At 39.1% G+C, this 24,460-nt stretch overlaps 1 protein-coding gene across 1 annotated transcript in view; it reads left to right on the top strand.

Annotated features, from left to right (window-relative positions):
- The window catches only part of LRP1B (LDL receptor related protein 1B), a 1,292,938-nt gene that overhangs the window by 1,174,554 nt on the left and 93,924 nt on the right, over positions 1-24,460 (top strand). Inside the window, exons 75-77 of the mRNA XM_074967293.1 lie at positions 637-771; positions 10,724-10,843; positions 13,088-13,329. Coding sequence (XP_074823394.1) covers positions 637-771; positions 10,724-10,843; positions 13,088-13,329 — 497 coding nt within the window. The remainder of the gene's footprint in view (positions 1-636; positions 772-10,723; positions 10,844-13,087; positions 13,330-24,460) is intronic.

The raw sequence follows: 24,460 nt of genomic DNA, 5'->3' as shown, positions 1-24,460 counted from the left end.
TCAGTAAATACCCACTACTAAAATACAAATGGATATTTACTAGAGTTGAGTGATGAAAAATGAATAATTTATCTGACAAACTGAGTTTCTTCTTTTCCATGTGGAATATTTACGCCAGCTTGCAATTTCCTATATTTGTTTGTTGTTCAGAGATGTTTGAGAGGATTTTTGTATATGTAATTGTGGTTTTTAAATTTTTTTTGGCTTGATCACAAATATAGTTATCTGAAAATATGCCATACTCTATTAGTATTAATTAGTTGGCTAGGGCAGATAAGAAACATGTTATTGTTTCCATTCCCTAATTGGATGAGAGTTCAGGCACTTCATTTGTGGACAGCCACATGTGAGAATTTAAGAGTCCATTTCCACAAAAACCTTGTTCAGATATTTTTGCCAATAATAATCGGTTGGACAAATGTTTGTTCAAATTAAACACAGAAGTATTGTGAGCATGACTGAAATGAATTTAAAATTTTCAGAAACCTTTCTAGTATTCAAGCAGCTTTAGTAGTTACAGTCAAATTTGTTTAATTAAATAGAATGTATCATAAAAAATAAGAGAGCAATTCTAACAATTAAGTATTTCACCATTTATAGATATTCCATTTTACCAATTTAAGTCTATTCCCATAGGTGCCACTGAATATACTTGTGAAGCTGATGTGAATCCTTGTGGAGATGATGCATACTGTAATCAAACAAAATCATTAGTTTTCTGTCGGTGTAAGCCTGGATTTCAGAGAAACAGGAGGAATAGGCAATGTGAAGGTACAGTATATTTCCTTTGCAGCTTTCATTAAAGATTTCTATTGCAATTCTTCTACATCCTTTTACTAAGTAAATTAAACGATTGCTTTTAGAGTCATAGAGTTTAAGGCCAGAAGGCACCACCAGATCATCTAGTCTGACTTCCTGAATATCACAGGCCACCAACACCATGCAGCACCCACACATTAAAACCAGCAACTGAAATTAGGACAAAGTCTTACAGCCCAACTAAACTATTATGTGCCAGAGACAAAGAATAGAAGGGACTGAGATGTACCAGTTCCCACGGTTGCACCAATGACAGAGAAATGATTGTGATAGGTAATCCAGGTAATCCTGTCAAATGGCCTGCACCCACATGCTGCAGAGGAAGGCGAAAAACCTTGAGGAAAATTCCTTCCTGGTCCTACAGGTGTTGATCAGTTAGATCCTGAGCATGTGAGCAAGAACTCACCAGCCAAGTATCGAGAGAGAGAATGCTCAATGCCACCTCAGAGCCCTGGCCTACCCCATCCTGTGTCCCATTTCCAGCTGTGGCCCTCACTGATGCTTCAGAGGAAAGAGATAAAAATAAACAAAATTTCTGACCCTTGCAGGTGAGCTGATTGAAACCCTGAAGCATAAGACGCAAATTGGAAGTGAGCCCGGGGCTTCTGAGCCCTGCCTCCTGCCATCACAAACAATCATATCACAAACACTAATAAATTTGTACAGCTAATAAAAATTATGTGTACTTATGGAATGTCATTTTACACCTGAGAGTAACTGGACTGTGAAACTAATCACACATGATATACTTATAATATGGAAAACTACTGCTAGGAATTTGGTTGTTTTTGTTCTGGCTCTAGTTTAGCAATGCAAATTAAAGAATTAACATCACAGGAACTGTCAGAGAATTAGTTTCATTCACTTAGAAGGTATAGCATTACTGACATCCTCTTGAGTTTATAGGACTCTTTATTAAAGAGTACTGTAAAATGAACTTTTGATACTTCTGAAAAACATGAGATGCTCCATTATGGTTTTTCAGGCACTCCTTCAACAATGCTAAAGTGTGCTCTTCATTGAGGTGGCCTCTGCATATGCATTCTTGGGAGGTTGTGTGCTCCAGTGTCACTGAACTTTAGGAACCTTTTCTGCAAGCAGAACCAACCTTGTGTGGCACTGCACATTCATAGTTGAGGTTATTAAAGGACCCAGTCACCTCAGTGTAGAGCCAACCACCTCAGTTCTTGCCATTATGTAGCCAGATGCCAATACAGTGACACTTTCTCTGTCACCAGAGTGCTTTTTTCCAGGAGGATTAATCCAAAATTTATTTAATTTCTGGTGTATTTTAGGTAATTTGCACCATTACACATTCAGGTTTTTTATTCTGGCCTTGGGTCACAGGAGCCTTGGGACAAGGATGGTCACCCCACCAAAAACTCAAATAAGAAAAAAAGGATTCAAGTGCTGCATACTTTGCCCATCCATGGTCTTGGAGGCAGACACACATAACTGCTTTTCACTCTGCTTGAAGCCCATTCCCTAGATCAGTGTTTCCCAAACTTGGGATGCCGCTTGTTCAGAGAAAGCCCCTGGTGGGCCGGACCAGTTTGTTTACCTGCCGTGTCTCAGGTTCGGCCGATCACGGCTCCCACTGGCCGCGGTTCGCTGTACCCTGCCAATGGGGGCTGCGGGAAGTGACACAGGCCGAGGGATGTACTGGCCGCCTCTTCCCGCATCCCCCATTGGCCGGGCACAGTGAACCGCAGCCAGTGGGAGCCACGATCAGCTGAACCTGCAGATGCGAAACAAACTGGTCCGGCCCACCAGGGGCTTTCCCTAAACAAGCGGCGTCCCAAGTTTGGGAAACACTGCCCTAGATGGTTGCTTTGTTTATAAGACCTTCATACTTCAACCTTTTATAAAATGCAGAGTCCCCGTGCCTTCCTCACAGATGAGGCCTTATGATTGCAGTTCCTGCATCTAACGTTGGATCAGCTGTGAAGTCACAGACTAAGCCAAGTTTGGATTCAAAGTTAGGCATGTCATAGAATCACAGAAGTGTAGGACTGGAATGGACCTCAGTAGATCATCTAGTCCAGTCCTGTGCACTCAAGGTAGGACTACATAATAACTAGACCAGACCTGTTCTTAAAAACCACCAATGAATCACAGAATATCAGGGTTGGAAGGGACCTCAGGACGTCATGTAGTCCAACCCCCTGCTCCAAGCAGGATCAATCCCCAAGTAAATCATCCCAGCCAGGGCTTTGTCAAGCCTGACCTTAAAAACTTCTAAGGAAGGAGATTCCACCACCTCCTTAGGTAACGCATTCCAGTGTTTCACCACCCTCCCAGTGAAAAAGTTTTTCCTAATATCCAACCTAAACCTCCCCCACTGCAACTTGAGACCATTATTCATTCTGTCATCTGCTACCACTGAGAACAGTCTAGATCCATCCTCTTTGGAACCCCCTTTCAGGTAGTTGAAAGCAGCTATCAAATCCCCCCTCATTCTTCTCTTCCGCAAACTAAACAATCCCAGTTCCCTCAGCCTCTCCTCATAAGTCATGTGTTCCACTCCCCTGATCATTTTTGTTGCCCTCCGCTGGACGTTTTCCAATTTTTCCACATCCTTCTTGTAGTGTGGGGCCCAAAACTGGACACAGTACTCCAGATGAGGCCTCACCAATGTCGAATAGAGGGGAACGATCACGTCCCTCAATCTGCTGGCAATGCCCCTACTTATACATCCCAAAATGCCTTCTTGGCCTTCTTGGCAACAAGGGCACACTGTTGACTCATATCCAGCTTCTCGTCCACTGTAACCCCTAGGTCCTTTTCCGCAGAACTGCTGCCTAGCCATTCGGTCCCTAGTCTGTAGCGGTGCATGGGATTCTTCCGTCCTAAGTGCAGGACTCTGCACTTGTCCTTGTTGAACCTCATCAGATTTCTTTTGGCCCAATCCTCTAATTTGTCCAGGTCCCTCTGTATCCTATCCCTACCCTCCAGAGTATCTACCTCTCCTCCCAGTTTAGTGTCATCTGAAAACTTGCTGAGGGTGCAATCCATACCATCCTCCAGATCATTAATGAAGATATTGAACAAAACCGGCCCCAGGACCGACTGTTGGGGCACTCCACTTGATACTGGCTGCCAACTAGCCATGGAGCCATTGATTACTACCCGTTGAGCCTGACAATCTATCCACCTTATAGTCCATTCATCCAGCCCATACTTCTTTAACTTGCTGGCAAGAATAGCTTTGCTAAAGTCAAGGAACAACACGTCCACTGCTTTCCCCTCATCCACAGAGCCAGTTGTCTTGTCATAGAAGGCAATTAGATTAGTCAGGCATGACTTCCCCTTGGTGAATCCATGCTGACTGTTCCTGTTCACTTTCCTCTCCTCTAAGTGCTTCAGAATTGATTCCTTGAGGACCTGCTCCATGATTTTTCCAGGGACTGAGGTGAGGCTGACTGGCCTGTAGTTCCCAGGATCCTCCTTCTTCCCTTTTTTAAAGATTACTGAAATTCCACAGCCTCCCTAATCAATATGTTCCAGTCCTTAACTACCCTGACAGTTAGGAAGCATTTCCTAATCATAGAGTCATAGAAGATTAGGGTTGGAAGATACCTCAGAAGGTCATTTAGTCCAACCCCCTGCTCAAAGCAGGACCAATTCCAAGTAAATCATCCCAGCCAGGGCTTTGTCAAGCCAGGCCTTAAAAACCTCTAAAGATGGAGATTCCACCACCACCCAGGGTAACCCATTCCAGTGTGTCATCACCCTCCCAGTGAAACAGTGTTTCCTAATACCCAATCTAGACCTCCCTCACTGCGACTTGAGACCATTGCTTCTTGTTCTGTTATCTGCCATCACTGAGAACAGCCGAGCTCCATCCATAAAGTCCAACCTAAACCTCCCTTGCTGCAATTCAAGTCCATTGTTTCTTGTCCTATTCTCAGAGGTTAACGAGAACAATTTTTTTCCCTCTTCCTTGTAACAACTTTTTGTGTACTTGAAAAATTGTTATCATGTCCCCTCTCAGACTTCTCTTCTCCAGACTAAACAAACCCAACTTTTTCAGTCTTTCCTCACAGGTCATGTTTTCTAGACCTTTAATAATTTTTGTTGCTCTCTTCTGTACTTTCTCCAATTTGTTCACATCTTTCCTTAAATGTGTCGCCCAGAACTGGAGAGAATACTCTAGTTGAGGCCAAATCAGTGCGGAGTAGAGTGGAAGAATTACTTCTCATATCTCGCTGATAACACTCCTGCTAATACATCCCAAAATGATGTTTGCTTTTTTTGAAACAATGTGATAATGTTGACTCATATTTAGCTTGTGATAAACCATATCCCCATATTTCTTTCTGTAGGCAGTCTTTCTGTAGGCAGTCTTTTCCCATTTTATATGTGTGAAATTGATTTTTCCTTCCTAAATTGAGTATTTTGCATTTGTTCTTATTGAATTTCACCCTCTTTACTTCAGACTATTTCTCCAGTTTGTCATGGTCATTTTGAATATGAAGCCTCTCCTCCTCCTGGCCAATCCCTCTGTGTTTTGTTTCATCCACAAACTTTATAAGTGTAATCTTTATGCCATTATTTAAATCATTGATGAAGATATTGAACGGAACCGGTCCCAGTACCAATCCCTGAGGGACCTCACTCATTGTGCCCTTCCAGTGACTGTAAATCACTGATAACTACTCTGTGGAAATGGTTTTCCAACCAGTTATGCACCCACCTTATAGTAGCTCCATCTTGATTGTATTTCCCTAGTTTGTTTATGAGAAAGTCATGTGAGACTGCATCAAAAGCCTTACTAAAGTCAAGATATACCAAATCTACTGTTTCCCCTCATCCACAAGGCTTGTTACCCTATCAAAGAAAGCTATTAGGTTGGTTTGACATGATTTGTTCTTGAAAAAATCCATGCTGACTGTTACTTATCACCTTATTATCTTTTAGATACTGGCAAATTGATTGCTTGGTTATTTGCTCCATTATATTTTTAGGTACTGAAATTAAGTTGACAGCTCTGTAATTCCCTGAATTGTCCTTATTTCCCTTTTTATAGATTGCTACTCTATTTGCCCTCTTCCATGAGTTTTTGAAAATAATTGCTAATGGCTCAGATATCTCCTCAGTCAACTCTTTGAGTATTTTAGGATGTATTTAATCAGGTCCAAGTGACTTAAAGACATGTAACTTGTCTAAATAATTTTTAACTTGTTCTCTCCCTATTTTGGCCTCAGATCCTGCCTTATTTTCACTGGTGTTCACTATATTAGCCTTTTTTGGTGAAAACTGATCATGGGCCACCGTGACACGAAAAAGTTGTTGTCAGACAGAATAGGATCTAAGGCTATAGTGTCTATGTTTTCAGTGAGCACTAAGGTTTCATAACCATTAAGAAGATTACTCTGAGAAGTGAGCCTTCTAGTGGGAAATGTCTGCAATGTCAAAGCCAAATTTGACTTCTGCATAATCCATCCGTACCTATGAAATCTATGATAAAGGCATACTGGTGTAATATCAGCATAAGAGGTAGCCTCAGCATCACAAAGATTTATTCCATTTTAACATGCTAGGACAGGGACTACCCTGAATGCCTATGAATCTTCTACCTTCTTTCTTGATCAGTGTGGACAACACCTGTCACCCAGGCCCATCATTTGGGCATCCTCTTTGACTCCGGCTTCTTTCTACGTTCTCACATACAGGCGATATGTGTTATATATATGTTATGCAGAAAAAAAATCAACTATATATATATATATATATATATATATATATATATATATATATATATATATATATATATATATATAACATCTTTAAGATATGCACATTCCTATCCATACACATAGAACTATACCTCTCATCCAAGTTCTTGACATCTCATGTCTTGATTACCGTAACATCTTTCTCTCTGGCTTTAACAAATGCAAGCTTACTTCACCTATATCCATTCAGAATGCTGCTGCAAAGGTCATTTTCCTATTGCATCACTTTGACCATATCACTCCATCGGCTCCCTCTTCTCTTTTGCATCAAACATGAGTTGCTTGTTTTCACTTTCAAGACCTTTCACAGTCAGTCCGCGTTCTATCTATCATCTCTCATTTGCTGTTGAGCTGCCAGTGCTCACCTCTAATCAGCCAATGATGCTAGTCTCCATGGCCCCTTTGTTAAATTTTCAAAATTTTTCTCCCATTCTCCCTCTCATGTTTGGGAGGTGCTCCCCATAAATATCCACAAAGCCACCTGATTATCCACGTGCAAATCCTTCCTCAAAACTTTCCTTTGCCATGATACTTATTAAAAACTTCACTAGGTTTAGGCTGCTGGTGTGCAGAGACCAATGCCTGTCATGCTGACCAATACTGTCTCATTGTTTATATGTACTTCCCCATCTATTTATATCCATGAGTCATCTCTTGTCTTATATTTAGACTGTAAGACCCTCTAGGGTAGAGACTGTCTTCTTGTTCTGTGTTTCTACCACACCTATCACAAGGAGGTTTTAGTCCAGGTCTAGGGCTCTTAGGCACTGTGGTAATAAAAATGATAAATAATAGTAATAATGATATCATCAGTGGGGGGTCCTCTTCAGTACTATCTCTCCTCAAGTGGGTCATCAGTTCCAGGATCCCATTGTAACCATGCCTTAGTGTGTCACAACTGAGGATGCCAAATTCAGGATGAACTGCTGAAAAATAGGGCAAACACAACTCAAAACTGGTGATTATTCTTTTATGAGATATACCAAACCAGCCACAAAAGTAAACTCCTGTTTCACCACACTGGCTAACAAGAAAACACAAAGGCAGTTTCCTCAGGCATTCCAGGTCCTACCACCAAAAACAGTGGGTTCAGAGATGAGTGGTTCTTTACAACCAGTCTCATCAAATAATAGGTTCTTCTGGATTCCAAAGGACCAGCTCTACACCCAGTCAATATATAGCTTAAATATTACACCAAAGTCATGCTGATGCCAATCCTTTAATATCAAAATCTAAAGGTTTATTAATAAAAAGAAAGAAAGAAATGTGAGCGTTAAATGAATCAGTTACATACAGTAATGGCAAAATTCTTGGTTCAGGCTTGTAGCAGTGATGGAATAAACTTCTGGCTTAAGTCAAGTCTCTGGAGTACATCCACAGCTTGGATGGGTCATTCAGTCCTTTGGTCAGAGCTTCAGTTTGTAGCAAAGTTCCTCCGGGGTAGGAAACAGGACTGAAGACAAAATGGAGGTGTTTCCAGGGCCTTTCATAGCTTTTGCCATGTGGAGGGCATCCCATTGTTCTTACTGTGGAAAATTACAGCAATAAGATGGAGTTTGGAGTCACATGGGCAAGTCACATGTTCATGCCCAATTTCCCTCAGTCATTGCAGGAAGCAATTACCTAGACTCCGGACAGCACATTTACATGACAGTCCACTCAGTGTAGATGGGCATCTCCCATGGTCCACTGTCAGTCAAGTGTTTCTTGATGGGCCACTTAAGTTGAACAGTTCCTCCAAGATGTGCTGGCTAGCTACTTTGTGAGCATTACCCCAGGAGCAAACATTTGAAATCCAAGTATAGAGCCATTACTCATAATTTCAAATACAAAAATGATACATGCATACAGATTGCATAATTATAACCATCAAATCATAACCTTTTCATAGACACCTCTCTCGACAACCTTTGCACAATATTCGCTGCAAATATATAACAGTGGTTTCAACAATGATCTGTATGGTCATATTTTAATTAGATAATGTCACACCCATCCACAACTAAATGCTTATTAGGTACTGGAAGATAAGATCCAGAATTTTCTAACCTATGCCACTCAGGGCTCATTGGTTATTGCAGTGAGGGACAGGAATTGATCCAAATTAGGTCATACTTTCTCATTGGAAAGGATGCCAAAAATATTTGACTCCTTGGGACCAAGAGGGCATTTGTGTGGCTCCAACAGGCATTACTTTCCAAAAAGTCTAGGAAACATGGCTTACAAGGGTATACTGTCTATACTTAGGCAGCTCTCTAAGAATTAAATGTATTATGGTAAATAATCATTTGTCTGGGTATTTAAAACCAATGAAGGAATCTAAAATTTTCTTTATCAATTTACTTAGTGAGCTAATGCCTCTATATATTCTGATGATGAGTCATCAGAATTCATACTCATATTACAAACTTTAATCCTTTTCCCATCAGACACACAAGTGCCAGAAAACACAGATTTATACATGTGAGTTTGTACATGCCTTGATGAAAGAAGTGTAATATAAGCTTTCTCTGCTTTAGTTTTTCTTCATCTTTAATTATTTGTTTAGAGGTAATACCTTTCATTGGACTAACTAGAAAAAAAAACCCATTGTACAAACAAGTCATTCAGGCATAAAAATCCCTTTCGTCTCGTCTTAAAATTCCTTCATTCTGTACCACTCTTAACTAAGCAGCCGATTGTCCCATTCACTTCCAAGAACAGGAATTGAGGAATGCAGAAAGGGTAAATTTGATTCTCCCCTTCTTTCCACCTCTTCATTAACTCACTCTTCCCAGTCAATTCTGTTCTATTAGTTAAATTCATCAGTAGATGTCGCATACAACCAGTTTGTTTTTTGTTTATTTGTTTTTATTTTGTCTGTCAGGCTTCTATTAGACTAAGATTGCCACTATTATTTCTTAGGTTGTTCAAAATGAAAGATCACTGACATGTGGAAACTTCATCCATCCTGACTAAATTAGCTTTGCAAAAAGGAGCATTTTCTCAATGAGATGCATAGAGAAATTAGTTGCATAATTGTAATTAACATACAGTTCAATACCATTTAATTTTTGTGTATGGTCCTATGTACATCTCAAAAACACTTTACAGAAACAGCACATTATCCTAGAGGAAATAATGTTGAGATTTCCAGAAAAATGAGGGAGCAGGAAAAAATGTTAATGGAGTGAAAGAGTTGAGATAAATGTGACTTTTCACAAGAATGAGGACCTCAGTCATAGCTACCAGCTAAACGAATCAAGATAAGAAGATGGGCAAGAGATAGAGGGATTTAGATTTGTGTGTAATTTGCCTGAAGGTATTAAAGCAAGATTAAAGCAAGCAATGAAATGTCAGAGGACCAAAGTCAGAAGTTTAAATGATTCCATAATGGAAGATGTAAACAGATGATTTTAAGCTTCCAACAGGAATTTCAATAGATCCATTAAAGCGGTGGAATTTAAACTACTAAATGAAGGTACTGGTAACCAAATTGTTTTCTGACAAGCTGAAGAAGAATAGCAATCTATAACCTTGAAAGCTGTACTGAGATCAAATATAATACAGTGAGTTATTAAATACCTTGAGAAGGGTGCCCTCTGCAATGTAAAGGGTGCCCAGCTAGTTTGAGAGCAGTCAAGATTGTTGTGCTGCAAGTGTTACTCAGAAAAGTGAGAGAAGATCCACTTTCTCCATATCCTTTCTCAGGGGCAGATTGTGAACTGTCGTGAATTGATGAGCAGTTACTTGAACAAGTATTTTGATTTACTTCAGTGGGACTACTCACAAATGTGACTAAGAGCTTTGCAACCTAACCTTACCTTAAGTAAAGGGGAGTAGGCAAGTAAGAAAGTGAAGTGTAGGTTTTCTATGAGATGGTGATAATGACAGTTTTGAGCTTGCCATAGAGAGATCCCTTGGAGATGTTGATAATACTCTGACTTTTTAATCTTCAGAATTGATTACAAATGTTTATTAATGATAATGGAGTGATATTAGAGACGAGTAGGAAGGAAGGAGATGAAATAAGACTGGAGGAGAGTCTGGTGAGGAAATGTTTTGTTCACAGCTGGAATGAGGGAATGAAGTGCTTGGAAGTTCATGTTCAGATGAATGCTAGAACAGTGGACTGATAATTTTAATTCAAGTATGTATTATCTTATGATGAGTGTTTTTCCCCCTAGATATCAATGAATGCATGATATTTGGCACCTGTTCACATCAATGTACTAATGTTAAAGGATCATACAAATGTATGTGTGAGAGAAATTATAAGGAAAAGAATAACAGCTGCATAGCAAAAGGTAAGGCTACAAAAATTATACTAATTAATAATAATCAGTTAATTACTTACATCATTATTTACATATTTAATGGCTACTACTGTATTTTGACTTTATAATTCATGTTAAGAAAAATGAGTCAAATAGTTCAAACAATGTAGATTTACTTGTGATCATCAAGAAAGCAGTCTTTCCAAGTATACATAAGCAACTTGTCTCTTTGCCTGCATGTGTTTTACATTTCTACCACTACAATTTCTCCTGTTGAAATATGTCTTCCATAAAGGTTAAGACACATAATATTAATATTAAAACACAAATGACTGAAAAGTCAGATAAAGATTTTATTAAATAATGTAGGTATTTTGTTGAAGTTTTAGAGGCCTGAGAGCAGAATCAGATTTTTTTCATGGAAATGTTTTCTAATGTTTGGAGCAAATGACTGGGTATTTGGAGGCTTTCCCACTGGTTTGCTGAGCAATCTTGGACAAATCACCTAGGGCCCCAGTACTACAGGTATTTAGGCACCTAATTCACATAGGCACTTTTGAAAATCCCGCTAGGCACCCATATGCATCTTTAGGTGCCCAGGTACTTTTTGAAATCTGACCTTAATCTCTCTGTGCCTTAGTATGCCGAACTGGAAGTGGGACAATCATATTTACCCACTGTGGCATAATACTTTGAAGTAATATATAAATGCAAAGTGAATACATATGCATACATTATTATTATTGGCAAAATGCTAGTGGCTAATGGACTGTGTTAAGGAATAAGTGTTTTATGCTCCTCCACATTATATAACATTTAGGGGGTCAATTTTCATTGACTTAAAAGGAAAACAAGCAATAATCCACTGCCGGAATGAAATAATTTAAATTTCTATTCTCTGTTAAAATGTCATTTTTCAATTGTTGGATATATGAAAGTATGTCCACAGTACTTCCATAGTAGTTCCTAACAATCCTACAGTGGAGGTGAGGTTATAGTGTATTGTGGGTGGCAACAGTCAACACCATATGAACACTGAATGCCCCATTTCTCCTAACGGTGACCTGTCACAGAAGGATGACTTTCCTGAGTCAGTATTAATTTGCTCTACACGTAATAAGAACTCTATCAGGGTTCATAATCTCCATTGAGGAACCAATAAGATCAAGATAAAGGATCTTGAGCACACCCTGCTGCTGCTGATGGGCAGCTACTTGTAATCAAAGGTGACATAGAAGAATTTAACATTAGGCTTATAATTTAATAATTACCTTTATCTATTGATCCTTAGTCTTCATACAAGTTTTTGGTCACACTCATTACCCTGTCTGTCAATGCACCATTCTGATGGATTGCACATAACTGCATGGCCACTATTTCTGTTACTATTTCCTGTGAAATAGCTTCCACTGTGACATTAGCAATAGTGGGGGAGCAAATGGCCTTGAATATCTTATATCCATAAGGCACAAAATCTTGGATGGTGGTTACTGTAAATCATTTATTGTGGACAAATATGATCTACATTTTAAAATAAAGCAAAGACCATTAGTGTGCTATTTATATATCCAATAATTATATATTTTTCTCAAACTTCACTTATAGATTTCAGAGAATACTATTATATAGATAATTAATGGTACCTGGGCATTTCAGATAGGTAATAACTGAGGTATCTCAGAGACCGCTATGAGTAAATGCTGAATTTAATGGTGAATATAGTTCATAACACTGCTCCGTTTGTGTTCCTGTTGAAGTCAGTTTCAAAACTCTGTTAACTTCAATGGAAACAGGATTGTTACCCTTTCTTAATTTATAGAGCAAGTTCAAATAATGCATATGAAATCTTGGCATGTAAAAATTGCCTTTAATGTATGTATGTTCATTTAAGAAATTTTAAAAGTACATAATGAATATGAAAATGGGATATATGAAGTAGTGAGTATTAAAATTATATTTTTATGTTTGCACAATCTCCCCTACCATTTATATGTTGCTCGTGTTTTTAATCAATAAACTTCTTGAGGCAAGGACTGTGTATTGGCATCATCTAGCACACTGCAGACACTAACAGAGTATTACTACTTCTACTACTTCTAATAGTGTGATAGTGTTTATAAGGGTGGGCAAACGCAAATCAAGTTCCCGTGTTAACATTAAGAAATTATACCAAATAAACAAAAAAAATCGATACAAATGAAAAAATATTGATTGTTTTACTAGGTGTTAGTTGAAATTCACTTTATTTTTGTATTTCATTATAATAATCCCCAGGCTCTGAAGATCAAGTTCTCTACATTGCTAATGACACTGATATCCTGGGTTTTATATATCCATTCAACTACAGTGATGTTCATCAACAAATTTCACATGTTGAACATAATTCAAGGATAACTGGGATGGATGTATATTATCAAGGTGATATGATTATTTGGAGTACTCAGTTTAATCCAGGAGGTATTTTCTACAGAAAGCTCCATGGCAGAGAAAGAAGACAAAGTAATAGTGGTTTGATCGTAAGTAAACCAACCTGAAAATTGCAAGATACAAATCTTTGCTTATTTACTTATTTCTCCTTTCCAATGATATATATCCATTTTGTCTAGGTTGGTGAAAATATTAAATTTATGCAGATGCATATGATATATGAAATAAGTTTTACTTGATCAGGGCTTTATTCAAATAATATGTGCTTCAAAATAAATCACTAGTACCTTCCTTACTTATAAACTCTACGGGACAGTAACATTCCAGAGAGGGCTTTGAAGGGTTTTCTGGAGCCCCTGGCTATAATTCTGCCATGAAAATGAAGGTTGTTATGCTTTACTTGTCTGTTATTGAGATCACCCCCTCTCTGGGTACCACTTAGTTAGATGATTTATCTTGTAGATGATAAAAGTACTTGCAGAGCAAAATTCAAGTAAAGTGCATTTAATATTAGCTTGCCAAGTGGTAGTACGCCCTCCCTTAATTATAGTTATGAAAATCAATTTCATTTAAACAGGAAAACAAATAAATTGCTTCTCCCCTCTCCTATACCTTTTCTCTGCAAACACGTATACTCCCCGGTACATGAAGCTTATTACTGACTAATGGAGATAATTTTTGTTAAACTATTGGCAGCACATCGCTAATACAGGCAGTTGAGATCTGATGTAGCTGTAACTTAATAGGTGAGTGTGTGCGTGTGAGTCAGTGAGAGAGCTTTCAGTGGACTGAAGGACGGAGACCTTGACATAGTAAGCATTATTGAAAAAATATAAAATGACAAAAAATGGAGGAATGTTATAAACTGGTGTACTTCCAACAATTCTGAAGGAATTTAAGAGCTGCTAACAAATAATAGGCAACCTCTTGTTAAAATCAGTTACTGTACCTGAGAACTGGAAGATAACACGTGTACTTACTGCAAGCCAGATCTACAGGTGCAGTCAATCACCGTAACTCAACCTTTAATAAAGACCTAAGGGGCAGTCCAGGAATGCTGACAGAAACAATCGTTAAAAATGAGGGAGAAACCACCACTTCTTTGTGAAGGAAAACTATAGAAATCTAATCTCTTAGAATTCTTTGATCACGTAAACAAAGTTGTAGATAAAGGAGAACCAGGTGACATAATTTACTTAGACTTTCAAAAAGCCTTTGACAAAGCCCCACGCAACAGGTTATTAAGGAAACTAAGTGATAGGAGAGGTAAAGTTCTGTCATGGATTATAAACTGGCTAAAACACAGAAAATAAACAGTCAGAATAAATTGTCAATTTCCCTGTGCATCTTTAAATTGCTCACCATTTAAACTTGCTAATAGGACCTTATTGAGCTGATAAAGTGTTTTACTATCACCTCTTTTAGAGCCACTCCAGATTCTTTGATCCATGTATTTCCTCTTGTCTCTTCTCAGACTATTTTTCACTGCTTTTTCCTTTTTTAATACAGATTTTTTTTAACTGGTTCTTTTTCTGGGAGTGTTTTTGAGTAGCTAATGTTTGCTTTGGTTTGTTTCCTTCTTTGACACAATTCCACCTATCCTCACTTATCCAGATTTTACGTGTGCTTATTTGGAAACCAATTAATGTTTCAGCATCTGTGATACTGTCGTGGAGCTAGGATATGTCAGTGTTATCTTGTAGCACCTAAAATCTGTTCTTCAGTTTAGTTTGAAATTGCTGTTGTAATATCTTGTCTATTAGCCATTGGCTGTCAATTTTCTTCATCTAGTCTGAAATGCTATATATCACAGGCCAATAGCACAATCCAGCCACCCCGACCGACACTAACCCAACAAACAGAATTAAACCAAAGTATTACCATCCTCTGGAGACTAAACTATTCTGTGCACAGGCAGAAAACAGCAGGGACCGAGGTATCATCCCCATTACTTGGCACTGAAGTCCCCATTACTAAAAAGATGTCATGCTTGGGAATATGGTCAGTCAGAGTTTGTAAGCAATAGAAAAATTGATCTTTGATCTCATCGTCTCGTTGTCATTTTCATGTATGGTATTCGAAACCTATCTTGGAGCAATTGTCTGTTAATTAACTTCTAGTGTATAAACTGTTTTTTCTATTTGGAAGTCTTAATTAATGATACTTTCTCTGAGTGCTAATCATTTTGTTTCTCTGAATATATTCTGACCGTTTCATTTTTGAATCACTTTATCAGCTCCTGGCCATCGATATTCACTTATTCCAAGGATTTCACAATTCTATTCATCCAGTTCTTTCAGCATCTGCACCGCTTTTGTTGTTGCAGCCATTGTTCTAATGCCCCATACATTCATAGTTTGTTTTTACCATTAATAAAGAATTTCTCAGAGACATGATTTTCACTAAAACCCATTGTTTCTGCTGAGACAGAATCCATTTGGCATGCTGCTTGCCAGAATGGCTGCTTTGTTGCTTTTCTATAGCTTCACTTCCCTGTGAGGATAGGTTGTTGGCTTTTACGCTCAGTCTCCAACCTGGAGGACCAGTGGAATGCTTTTCATATTGTCCAGAACCTTTGACTTATCCAGCTTGGGTAACCTAACTAGGAGTTAAAATTCCCACTGACATAGCTCTCAGAGTCAATGAAGCACACAAGCCTTTGCACCACATCAAGGTGCAGACCCATGTAAGGGAGGAATGGTTTGAAAAAGACAAATTTGACACCACTCTTTAATGAAGAATAAGGGGACAATCAGTGCAATGGAAAGGCAACAAATTTAAAACCGATAGCAACAGATGGTCCAATTGTCTGATCTGGTTTGGTTGTTCCTATATCACAAGTATTAAGGAATCTGTTATATTGGAATCCTGTTGCAAGACTAAGTGGATCCTTCTTATAACTTCCCTTCTGAAAGGAAGGAAGGATCCTATAACATACCCACGGGATATGATTTTTATGTATTTAAAAATGAAAAGAGTACATATTCAGGATTTCATATTTATTCCTTTCTTAATTTATATCATTATATTGCTAACTGCCTAACTGGTGTTCTCAGGCAAAAAAAATAGCTTAATATTTGTAAACAGACCTAAATGTCACTTCATCCACCTCTGCAGAAATGCTGAGTTTTTTCTTAATGTATTTTCAAATAGTTTTTAGTGGAATGTAAAATGAATATTGATTGGATATTTTACCCCCACCCCCCCACCCCAAAAAAAAGGAGCTTGGAACTGCATTAAGGACATTATCACCACTTCCGCTGAGGGTAATAATGTGACCTTTGTGCCTGTGTTTACGTAAGTGTTTCAAAATTAGATAATTGATTACATATTAAATATTATTTATTTTATTCTTTTAATTAGTATTAATTCCTGACACTTGTGTTCACATGATAGATATGGACTACCTGAACATGGACTCCATAGTACCATATTCTCCTCTATACTATAAAATCTCTACTAGCTGTCATTTAACTCTTACCAATCTGCAGGCTCCTCTAAGTATCCTTCCTCCAATTTCATTTCCCTGGCAAATGAATGTTTTTTCTCTTCTTACCTTCTGAGAGGGGGAGCCAAGTTGAGTTTATCTTGGCTGTCCATGAGGATAGTGAAGTGAAGGAGAGGTGGACAGATCCAGCTCTGCTATATGCTATGCCCCTCCTAAAAATTCAGGGAAGTTCCTCCACTGACTTTCTGGAGGTCAGGATCGCCATGGAAACGTGGGAGGCTAAGCTCAGTAGGTACATTCTGTGCAAAAGTGGCAGATATCTATGCCTAATTAATACTGCTTAAAAACAGCTCTTCAGTCTCTCAAAAAGGTTTTTATTTGGACCGCATGGGGGAAGAGAATGGGGTGTGTGATTTGGTGAATACTGGTAGGGTAGGAGCCCCACTATCTGTATCTGTGCTTAAAACTAAATAGACTCACCTCAACTTTGCTGATATTTTCTATTGCTGCAGCGTTTCTCTTATCCTTCCCTCTGCTTGCCTTACGTGGTATACTGAAAGCCACTAGTCAAGATGTATCTTCCCAAACTGCGCTCATCATTCAAAGATTTTTTTTTTCAAATCAGTCAGTGAATAGAGACTGTAGGACAATAGACATCTCTGATAGACCTCTGTTATGTTTGTGAAGTACTCATCTCCCCCTGCTCTAACACATAATTGATCAGCAAGTTAATTAGTTTTCCAAGCAATCAATATCACTTTAATGCTGGTGCTTAAATTTGGGATTTGGAAGTCTGACAATTCCTTAATTGTAACTCAGGTTTTTGAAGTGATAAACTGCCAAAGGTTAAATCGTATCTTTTAGTCTAGATTGAGCAGTATCTTTGATCTGTAAATCGGGGCAGTAAACTTGCACAAACCTCACCTGTGTTTGTAGGTAATTACATTAATACAAAAATCCCTCAGATGAAATTACACTGAGGGATTAGCTTTCCACAGATAGCTGCAGATTTCTATAGCTCTATGAAACAAGTTAAAGTTTGATTCAAATGGATGAACTAGAAGAATTCAGAGTAGAAGTCAACTCTTTGGAGCTTAGTGACAGAAACAAAAGATGCATGCATTCTGATCATGTGAAAACTATATAATTAAATTGGTGATAAGGGATGAAGCTAATAACTGACATCCTTTGAAACTGAATACATCAATTAATTGGGACAAATTTTTCAAGAGACAGAGTTGTTGTGACTCAAATTCAGATACTGTTTTTGGTGAAAGAGCATAGAAAGAAAACTGGCAATTAGAAGAATTGTAGCCTTATAAGAACAGAAATAAAGTTTCTGTGAAGATTTCTGTATATTAGCCTGTAATACAGTAGTAACTGGCCCTATACAAAACAATTGCTAGACTATTTTTCTAAATGTATCTTTGTAAAGTTAGATTATTACTTATGGGTTTGTTATTTATGGAACATAAAATCATTTTTAATAATTTAGTAATTCTGCAGGCAAGATTGAATAAGTTGTGAATGCTGTGTTAATGCACATTAAAAATCAATAGTGCAGGCAAATTGCTATTTAACTAGTGTTGCAAATCCATACTTTTAAATGTATACTCCACGTCTTCACAAGAGCAACTGTTGGGATTGTACGCGTGTGTGCACCATCATGGTATCAGATGTCAGGCCCAAATGAATATGAAGACCTACCATTCAGTTCCTTCCAGCTGTAGGACAACCTAGTCAGACCCCTCTAGAATTCCTCTGCTTTTTCCTTTCATCTGCATAGTTTGTCTTATCCTTAGTGGCCATGGTGGACTAGCATACATTGTACCTTCTATACACTGGTGATTCTTATCTGCTGAGGAGATTCTGTCTTTGTGCAACTTTAACCCAGATGACTGTGTGAGAATGAGACCCCGAATTCTGGCAATTCCTGTTAGAAGGAGCCCTTAGCTTGGTGCAAGGTGACTGTTAATTAGCACCAGGCCCTTCTTCCTTGCTTACGGGCAAGTCAGTGTTGGAATCCCAAAAGGCTTCAGATCCCAAAAGGCAGAAAGGGTCCAGTTGATCCAACTAGTGTCATCTGTCGCCCCTTTGGATCCAAGTCAGTAGTCAGTATCATCTGATGGTTGCTTAATAGACTGTGTTAAAGGAGCTGAAGCGTTGTTTGTTGCATGATAACTGAAGGTGCCAACATTTCAGAACTATTCTTGCCTGATCTATATCTAATATGGCATTCTCTCAGTTTGGGGAATAAAATATTGCTCTATAATCAATAACCATACTGTGATTGTTTCTAAACCCTATGTTGTTACTGTGAAATTTTGAAAATCTTCAGTACATAAGAACATACAAACAGCCATACTGTGTCAGACCAGTGGTCCATCCAGCCCAGTACCCTGTCTTCTGACAGTAGCTAATGCTAGATGCTTCAAAGGGAATGAGCAGAACAGGTAATCCTCAAGTAATCCATCCCCTGTTGCCCATTCCCAGCTTCTGGCAAACAGAGGTTAGGGTCACTTCAGAGCACAGTTTTACATCCCTGCCCATCCTGACTAATAGCCATCGATGGACCTATCTTCCATGAACTTATCTAGTTCATTTTTGAACCCCCTTATAGTCTTGTCTTCACAACATCCTCTGGCAAAGAGTTCCACCAGTTGACAGTGCATTGTGTGAAGCAATACTTCCTTTTATTTGTTTTGAACCTGCTGCCTATTCACCGCCCTGCACTTTAAGCGGGGAGGGGTTTGTCTGGCTGGCCGGGAGAAGAGAGCAATACTTTCTGGCTTGGGGGAGGAGGGGAGACGTAACACTGCTAGAAGAGCAGTCAGCATGGTGGATGCCTCACCACCTAGGAATGAGGGGTTTAAAAAGGTCAGCCTGGGCCTGTCCACTCCACTCATTCACTCAGAACAGGCTGGGCAGCACCCACCCTCCCTCCCTAATTAGGTCACAAATATGCCCAGTGTTTAGCTATATCTGCTGTGGGCATTACACTAGCCACCCCACTAAGGGGGTCTGACCATATTGGCCAGGTGCAGTGGGAGTTTTTTTGCCTTCCTTGCAACAGGTTCAGGTGGGCTCTGTTCACGCACAGCATGACGGGCGGAAGGCTGTATGTTGCATCCCTTTATTTAAGTGTATAGCAGATGTTCAGTGCAGGTACTCCATAAATTAAGGCACAAAAGAATGGAAAAATGGCTTGGAAAAGGAATTAAGGAGAGGTGCTTGGTAATTAAGCAAGCCGGGGGCAGTTGCGGACTCCTATGATTGGTACAGCAGGGAGCCAACCCCCCCATCATTATAGTCAACCTTAACCCCTCCTACAAGGGGGGGTGGTCAGTAAGGTCCTGGCAAGGGAATTGCTGGAGGGACCTGGATGAAAAGGGAGGGGAGCTGATGGAACCCCCCCCCCCACCACGAAAAAAAAATTGGCTGGAATTGGAGGATCCCGGCAGTGGATCTGCTGGAGGGACATAAATTTTGCACCTGCACTGCACATTTTTATCCGCTGGGTTAGTCCCAGACATCTGTCTAATAATAAAGTTGCAGCCTGATTAAATCCATATCTACTGTCTCCTGTCATTCTTTCGGCATAGCCAGACAATAATTTCATTTGGTGACCCCTAGGTCTTGTGTTATCAGGAGTAAATAACACTTCCTTATTTACTTTCTCCACACCAGTCATGATTTTATAGATCTCTATCATATCCTCCATTAGTCATCTCTTTTCCAAGCTGAAAAGTCCTAGTCTTATTAATCTCTCCTGATATGGAAGCTGTTCTATGCCCCTAATAATTTCTCTTGCCCTTTTCTGAAACTTTTCCAATTCCAATATGTCTCTTTGGAGATGGGGTGACCAGATATACACGCAGTATTCAAGATGTGGGCGTACCATGGATTTATACCAGGGCAATATGATAGTTTCTGTCTTATTATCTTTCACTTTCCTAATGAGTCCAAATATTTTGTTAGCTTTTTTGACTGCCACTGCACATGGAGTGGATGCTTTCTTGAGTGGTAACAGCTAATTTAGACCCCATCATTTTATATGTATAATTGGGATTATGTTTTCTAATGTGCATTACTTTGCATTCATCAACATTGAATTTCATCTGCCATTTTGTTTTGTGAGATCCCTTTGTAACTCTTCTCAGTCTGCTTTGGACTTAACTATCTTGAGTATTTTTATATCATCTGTAAAGTTTGCCACCTCACTGTTTACCCCTTTTTCCAGATCATTTATGAATATGTTGAACAGTACTGGTCCCAGTACAGACCCATGGGGGACACCACTATTTACCTCTCTTCATTCTGAAAACTGACCATTGATTCCTACCGTTTGATTCCTATCTTTTAACCAGTTACTGATCCATGAGAGGACCTTCCGTCTTATCCCATGACAGCTTACTTTAAGAGCCTTTGGTAAGAGAACTTGTCAAAGGCTTTCTGAAAGTCCAAGTATACTATATCGACTGGATCATCCTGGTCCAGATGCTTGTTGACCCCCCTCAAAGAATTATAGTAGTTTGGTGAGGCATGATTTCCCTTTAGAAAAACCATGTTGACTCTTCCCCAACAAATTGTGTTCATGTATGTATCTGACAAATCTGTTCTTTACTACAGTTTCAACCAATTTGCCTGGTATTGAAATTAGGCTTACCAGCCTGTAATTATCAGGATTGCCTCTGGAGCCTTTTTCAAAAATTGGCATCACATTAGCTATCCTCTAGTTATCTGGTACAGAAACTGATTTAAATGATAAGTTATATATCACAGTTAATAGTTCTGCAATTTCACATTTGAGTTCTTTCAGAACTCTTGGGTGAATGCCATCTGGTTCTGGTGACTTATTAAGGTTTAATTTATCAATTTGTTCCAAATCTCCTCTAATGACACAACAATCTGGGACAGTTCCTCAGATTTGTCTCCTAAAATGAATGGCTCAGGTTTGGGAATCCCCCTCAATCCTAATACAAAGAATTTGTTTAGTTTCTCAGCAATGGCCTTATCTTCCTTGAGTGATCCTTCAGCATCTCAATGTTCAGTGGCCCTACTGGTTGTTTAGCAGGCTTCCTGCTTCTGATGTACTTACAACATTTTTTGCTCTTACTTCTTGAGTCTTTGGCTAGCTGTTCTTCAAATACTTTTTTAGCTTTTCTAATTATATTTTTACATTGCACTAGCCAGAGTTTATGCTCCTTCTATTTTCCTCAATAGGATTTAACTTCCACTTTTTAAAGGATGTCTTTTTGCCTATAACTGCTCCTTTTACTTCATTGTTTAGCCACAGGTTTGTTTGTTTTTTTGGTCCTCTTACTATGTTTTTTAATGTGGAGTATACATTTAAATTGAGCCTCTATTATGGTGTCTTTAAAATGTTTCCATGCAGCTTGCAGGGATTTCACTTTGGGCACTGTACCTTTTAATTTCAGTTTAAGTTCCTCATTTTTGTGAAGTTCCTCTTTCTGAAATTAAATACTATTGTAGTGGGCTGTTTTGGTGTTCCCCCTCCACCCCACAGGGATGTTTAATTTTATCATGTTATGGTCACTAATACTAAGTAGTTCAGCTGGATAGTTGAAATCCCCTATTATTTTTGTGTTTATTTTTATATCCTCTCTAATCTCCCTGAGCACTTCACAGTCACTATAACCATCCTGGTCAGGTGGTTGGTAGTATATCCCTATTGCTATATTCTTATTATTCAAGCATGGCATTACTATCCATAGAGATTCTATGGTACAGTTTGGTTCATATAAGATTTTTACTTCATTTGACTCTAGACTTTCTTTCACATATAGTAAAAGTGGTAAAGAGTCCTGTGGCACCTTATAGACTAACGGACATATTGGAGCATAAGCTTTTGTGGGTGAATACCCACTTTGTCGCATGTAGTGGAAATTTCCAGAGACAGGTATAAATATGCAAGCAAGAATTAGGCTAGGGATAACGAGGTTAGTTCAATCAGGGAGGATGAAGTCCTCTTCTAGCTGTTGAGGTGTGAACACCAAGGGAGGAGAAACTGCTTTTGTAGTTGGCTAGCCATTTACAGTCTTTGTTTAATCCTGAGCTGATGGTGTCAAATTTGCAAATGATTTTTTGCAAAAGCTCAAGATTAAACAAAGACTGTGATTGGCTAGCCAACTACAAAAGCAGTTTCTCCTCCCTTGAAAAAAGAAAGGGAGGACTTGTGGCACCTTAGAGATTAAAAAATTTATTTGAGCATAAGCTTTAATACGAGGTACTCTAGTTCATCCATCTTAGTATTTATATTTCTAACATTTTTATACAGGCACTTAAAAATTGTCACTTTTTAGCTGTTTGACATTATGTGATGTAATTGAGTGGGACTCTTTTACATTTGACTGTTTCTCATCATATCTTGCCCATTTTTTATCACTTTCCATCCTCTCCTCCTTACAAGGATATAGAGAATCTCCATTAATAGATCGTCCCCTAAGGATGTCTCCTTCACACCTGTCTGCTTTCCTTCACCCCTTCATTTAAAAACTCTACATTCTTTTTAATTTTATGCCCCAGCAATCTGGTTTCATTTTGGTTTAGGTGGAGCCCATCCTTCCTATATAGTCTCCTCATTTCCCTAAAGGTTCCCCAGTTCCTAATAAATCTAAACCCCTCCTCTCTACACCATCATGTCATCCACGAATTGAGACTCTGCAGTTGTGCCTGTCTAACTGGCCCTGCACATGGAACTGGAAGCATTTCAGGGAGTGCTACCATAGAGGTCCTGGACTTCAGTCTCTTATCTAGCAGCCTAAATTTGGCCTCCAAGACCTCTCTCCTATCCTACATGTACCACGACCACCAGCTCCTCCCTAGCACTACACGTAAGTCTGTCTAGAAGTCTCAAGAGATCCACAGTCTTCACACCCAGCCGGAAAGTCACCAAGTGGTTCTCTCAGTCATCACAAAACCCAGCTAATGTTTCTAATGACCAAATCCCCCATTACTATTACCTGTCTCTTCCTAATAACTGGCGTTCCCTCCCTGAAAAGGTATCCTTAGTGCAAGAGATACCCTGGCATCACCTGGAAGGAGCATCCCCACTCATTTCCCTCTGCTCCAGTTTGATGTTTTCCTTCCCTGAGATGTTCATCCTCCTCAGTAGTACAGAGGCTGTCAGACCAGGGATGGGACCTTTCTTCTGTGTAAAATTAGTCTTCACAACATAAAGTTGTTGACCTCAAGTCTAACCAACTGAATCACTCTGCAGAGACAGCAGAGATCCTACTTAGTTAGAAACAACCCTAATACAGGGTGAGGATTTGCTTGCAACCCCAAACTCTCAAATAAGTTAAAATATATTTAGTTGCAGAGATTACTGTAAGAAATATTGCTAAAAATAGTGTATCCTTTATGTTCCTGTTTGTTTATCCTTTTTCTGTCCTGTAGAGGGCTGTTGTCAGCCCCTCACCTCATTAACCTGGTCGCAGCATTGTTACTGGAACCCCATCATGCTCCCATCATATAATGGTTAATGGCAGAAATAGGGCGACTGTCTGCTCCTTGTACCAGAAATTAGGAGCCCCAACCCCATTCCCCACCTTCTTTAGGAGATGCCTCCTCCTAACGTGATTCCAGTTTTTCAAGGTACCAGCTCCTGTACTGATCAAATAGCTGCTCTGGCCACGTGCCAGTTTCCAGAAAATGAATTGTATAGCCTTACCTAACCACTAAGGCCCTGGGCTGCTGAGAAGAAAGTGGGAAAAAATCCACACTTCTCAGGCCAAACTTCTTGTAGTGAG

Source organism: Natator depressus, chromosome 11 (genome assembly GCF_965152275.1).
Source record: "Natator depressus isolate rNatDep1 chromosome 11, rNatDep2.hap1, whole genome shotgun sequence".
Lineage (NCBI taxonomy): Eukaryota > Metazoa > Chordata > Testudines > Cheloniidae > Natator > Natator depressus.
Note: the sequence above shows the minus strand (reverse complement) of the source record. Positions and strands in the feature narration are given on the sequence as shown.